At 31.6% G+C, this 4,668-nt stretch overlaps 1 protein-coding gene across 1 annotated transcript in view; it reads right to left on the minus strand.

Moving 5' to 3' along the window:
* The window catches only part of LOC107629175 (tetraspanin-3), a 6,317-nt gene continuing 2,475 nt past the window's right edge, over positions 827-4,668 (minus strand). Inside the window, exon 2 of the mRNA XM_016331893.2 lies at positions 827-1,450. Coding sequence (XP_016187379.1) covers positions 1,106-1,450 — 345 coding nt within the window. The 3' untranslated portion in view covers positions 827-1,105. The remainder of the gene's footprint in view (positions 1,451-4,668) is intronic.

Below are 4,668 nucleotides of genomic sequence, written 5' to 3' on the forward strand. Positions count from 1 at the left end.
AAACTCTCTTACTTGATATCTGTTCCTCGTGACCAAAATCTAAAACGGCACCCCGGGACTGATCACCCCGGGAGCCAGACGGCTCATGGGCCTCAACCAATTCAACGACTACGCGACCGAACCGGTCCGAACTGCTACCAAATACGAAAACGGCAAGACGGGCACAAGACATAAGCCCGCCCAGATTAAACGGTAACACGAAAACGACAACACGACAAAATAATGAAACAAGCAAGAAATCATAGCAATCAAACGATGATAACTGACAAAGCATCAAAATGTGCAACGAACACGTAAAATTGTTCAAGGCAAACAAAACGACAAAGCATCAACAGTTTGTTCGACAAATATATTACAAAATATCCTAAGTTATAAGACCTCACTTCCTCGGCATATCGACAATTTTCCCGTCCTGGATCGTCTTGAAAACACCAATTGACGAGACCTCGAAATCGGGAGCAGCAATCTTCAGCTGGGCCTTCAGGGCATCTTCGGTCATCAAGATGGCACACTTCCCTTGCTCCTTGGCCACCTTAAGCTTCTTCTTAAGATCAACGGCCTCCGCCTTAGCGGCCTTCGCTTCCGAAATGGCCTGCTCCCGTTCCTTTTCCAAAGCGACAACTCGACCCTGAGCAGCGTTCAGTTGATTTTCTAATGTCATCTCACGCTCAAGAAGCCGAGCCACGGTCTCATCAGACGCCTTCAGCCTCTCCGCAATAAACGACGACTTCTCCGTTTCATAGACATGTCAGACGCGCTAAGATCTTAATTTTAGTAGAAAGGTTGATATTAAAACTATTTAAATATGTTATATCTATATAAAAAGGACTACCAATATACTAAGATTGGGGTTGAGGTAAATCATACATAAATCAAGTAAATGCTTGATTTCAACCTATTACAAAATGATCACAGTTTCTTCTTCAAAAGAAAAGCATAAGTCAAAGTAAACACAATATACATCAACCTTCCAAAATGAAAACTAAATTCATGTCACACCTATCTAATATACAAATAATAACAAAACTAAGTAACATCATCCTTTCTAAGGCTAGAAAATGCTAAAATATGCATGTAAAACTCTTTACCATCCAAAATAGTGGTCCTAAATATTTATTCTACTAGGTTGTGCCTTTGTCATTCTGGCTTCTCCGTAGGGTTCGTCGTTGTCCATCTTCCGATTGTTCCGAAACGCGGTGTATGCAATGATGTAGACAATTACAAGGATGATCATGACGATGATATTGATGACGGAGACCTTCCTCCAACTCTTCTTGAGACTTGCCAACACCCCGGCCTTGCAAGAGTCGCAGGCATAACAGAGCATCTCTTGGTCATTGCTCCACCTTGCGCAGTCCGGGTTGGCCGCCATTGCGCCAGACCCGATGTTCCAAACCGTTTCATTTTGGTAGATATAGCCACATTCTGTTGGAGGCTTGCAACAACCAGACTACACAAGAATAACATGTCATGGGATGGGAGTAGTAATTGTATTGCACATAAATAATGAATGTTACTTCACTTTTGATAAAGCCAAGTAGTAGATCTAAAAAGAATTAATCATGAACATCATGTGAATGAATTCCGCTAATTTACTAACTGCATTTCTACCAACTTCTGCCAACTCTTGTTTATAATTGTGTTTAATAGAAGTGTCTTTGTGAATGTGTCTAATAAAAATATATTTTTATAACTATGTTTAATAGAAGTGTCTTTATAGATATAATTTTAGATGTGTCTTTTTATATATGTGTTTAAAATATAATAATTAATAATTGTTGATAATAAATTGACAGATAATTTGTTAGTACCCTATACTTTTTATTATGTGAATCTATCAGCCTAAGAAATTAAGATTTTGCAACAATTTACTTGCAAGGATAAAATACATCATGATATTAGGGGCTCATTTTTTTGTTAAGCTTTTGGAGAACGTGTTATACATAGATATGAATAATGGGTGTGTTTTTAAACAATATGAAAATATTATTTTTTAATTTGAAAATATAAATCGGAGACAAGACTTTTGGGAGGTATAGAAAATTCCAATTTGTGAAGTGACAAATTCAAATTCGGAGGGTTACAAATCAGAGCCTCTAATTTGAGGTTTTTTTTTTTAAGGTTGAGAAATCGATAAGTCAGTTTTAAGATTTTAAAACATTAAAAAAATTAAGAAGCTCAATATTGGCCCTCCGATTTGTGGTCTTCCTAAATCGGATGGTCGGATTTGTTTCTAGCTGTTTTTCAAATTTCACGTTCCATGATAACACACAATGAATCAATAACAACGTATAACACCAAAGTTTCCTCAACATGTAAATTTAAAAGTGGATATTAGGTGATAAATTAAAAAAAAAAAACATCATTATATGCGTATATAAAAAATTAGTACTAAATCCCAGTTAATATAAAATACAAATACACATTAAAAATAAATTAAATATATACACTAATATTAACCTCTTTTGATATGACACTTGATATTTTTCTATTAATACTAGATTACTTCTCTTATTATAAGAAAATCAATATCAATATTATGTATAATATAACCTAATCTCATAATCATACAAGAGAGAATAATTTACCCTAATTACTAGCTATACTTTGTAAAAAATAATTGCTTAATGATCGAAATGACATGATTTCTAATTTGTCATTATCACTAGAGTCTCAGATGCTACGAAACAATAACCCTCGTTTTTCATTGCCCATGAAACATAATGGGGTGTGCAATACACTGCTTACTCACATATATAGCATAAAGATGAAAAAATGTGACTTCAGAAAAAAAAAAGGTTGAGGGAGACCTAGCAAATAAACTACATATATGTTGTTGTCTCTGAATCATAAAACAATTGACCATTTCGAAAAGCTTGCTAGAAATATCTATGTGATTCAAGAAGGTAATAAAATAATAAAATACATAATGAGTATAATAAAAATGTTTTTTTTTTTCCATATTAGTCAGTGGCATTCATGAATTGAATTATAAGAGTGATGATAGTGATGATTTTATAATGTTTTATACGGAATCATGTATTGCTACTATATTCTATACTTAAAATGTCCCTTTTATGAGATGCAATTTTTAATAGAACACCAACAGATTTGACCATATGGAAAGCTTGCAGGCATTTTTAATCATTGGCATACATGAATTATTGGAGTGTCAATACTATTGCTGCTTATATTGTTTTATATGCCACTCATGTAGTACATCTTTATTCTTATATTCTATTTTCAAATTTAACTTGTATCGCATGCTGTTATACAATACCATTGGATTTAATATATATAATAATAATTGGGCCGTATTTAATATATAGTAATAATTAGGCCATAATTGAGTATCGAAAAAGTTTTTACTTTTTTTTTTTCAGTTTATAGAAAATAGTAAGGTACCAACATTTTTTCGTAGAAAAATAACTTAAAAAATAGTTAATGTTAATTCAAATATAAAATAAATAAAAATGATTAATTATCTAATATTTCTTTTGTTTCTATATAATTACATTTTCTTATTCTCAATTTTTCCCCTCCTCCTCCCTCTTCATGTTAAGATTTCTTAGCTATCAATTTTTCATCCATTGTTTCCATTCAAACAAAGCCCTTAATAACATCTTGTTTCCTCACACCTTCTTAGATGATGTTGCAAGTTTCAAATGAATAAAGAGAAAGTTTATTATATTAACAAAAGAAAAAAGAAAAAGAAGGATATTATATCACCTAAAAGATAATTTATATGGATAAAGATAAAAAATAAAATAAAAATTTATGTATAGTTATCTTTATGTGAAGTTAATAGTTAAAAATAGATAAATTATAATTTAATTAAATATATCAAACAATCTAATAATTTTTAACTATTAATTTCATATAAAAATAACTGTACGTAAATTTTACCGTAGAAAAAAAAAAAGGGCAAACACTGAAAAAGTATAAATCGTATCTCAGAGAACATTCTTATGATTTGAGGAGAGAAAGCGACAACTGTTAGGTTATACATTCAAATCATGTTTCCCACTTAGAAAGAATAGAACCACAAAAAGGTACGAATGAATAATAATGGAGCCCAACCATATAACAAAGAAAGATTATTATTATTATTATTATTATCAATACTTTTTTGAGTAATTATTATTATCAATTCTACTCTAACTCTTCAAGGAAAGTTTGCAAATTGCAACCCCAAAAAGTTCTTATTAATTATGGCCAGAAAAGCATACAAAGAGAAAATGAAATAATTTTAGTAAGACGACAAACTCTTAAAAGTGTTTCGAAAACAAATTCCCTTGTGTTTTTTTTTTTAAATGTGTTATCATACAATGCTTTTTAATTTATGCTGACTCATAAAGTTTCAATTTCTTAATTAAATTTAAAAAATTCCAAATTCTCAAATATGTGGCCTAAATCATTATAATCCCCGCTCGTACAAAACACAATTCCAAATCAAATTTCAAGAGTTATTACATGCACAAATATCATATTATATGTTATAGAGTTAGTATAAAATATTTGCATATGAAACGACAATTATGCTTTGTGAGTACCATTAATTATTCAATCAGACAATCCATTTTAATCCCCGCCTTGTGCATGCAGCAACCCATTGGCCAGCGGCAAACCCTTAAATGGAGCTCAGTACCGCGACGGATTAGTCCTTGA

Source organism: Arachis ipaensis, chromosome B03, assembly GCF_000816755.2.
Source record: "Arachis ipaensis cultivar K30076 chromosome B03, Araip1.1, whole genome shotgun sequence".
Classification (NCBI taxonomy): domain Eukaryota; kingdom Viridiplantae; phylum Streptophyta; class Magnoliopsida; order Fabales; family Fabaceae; genus Arachis; species Arachis ipaensis.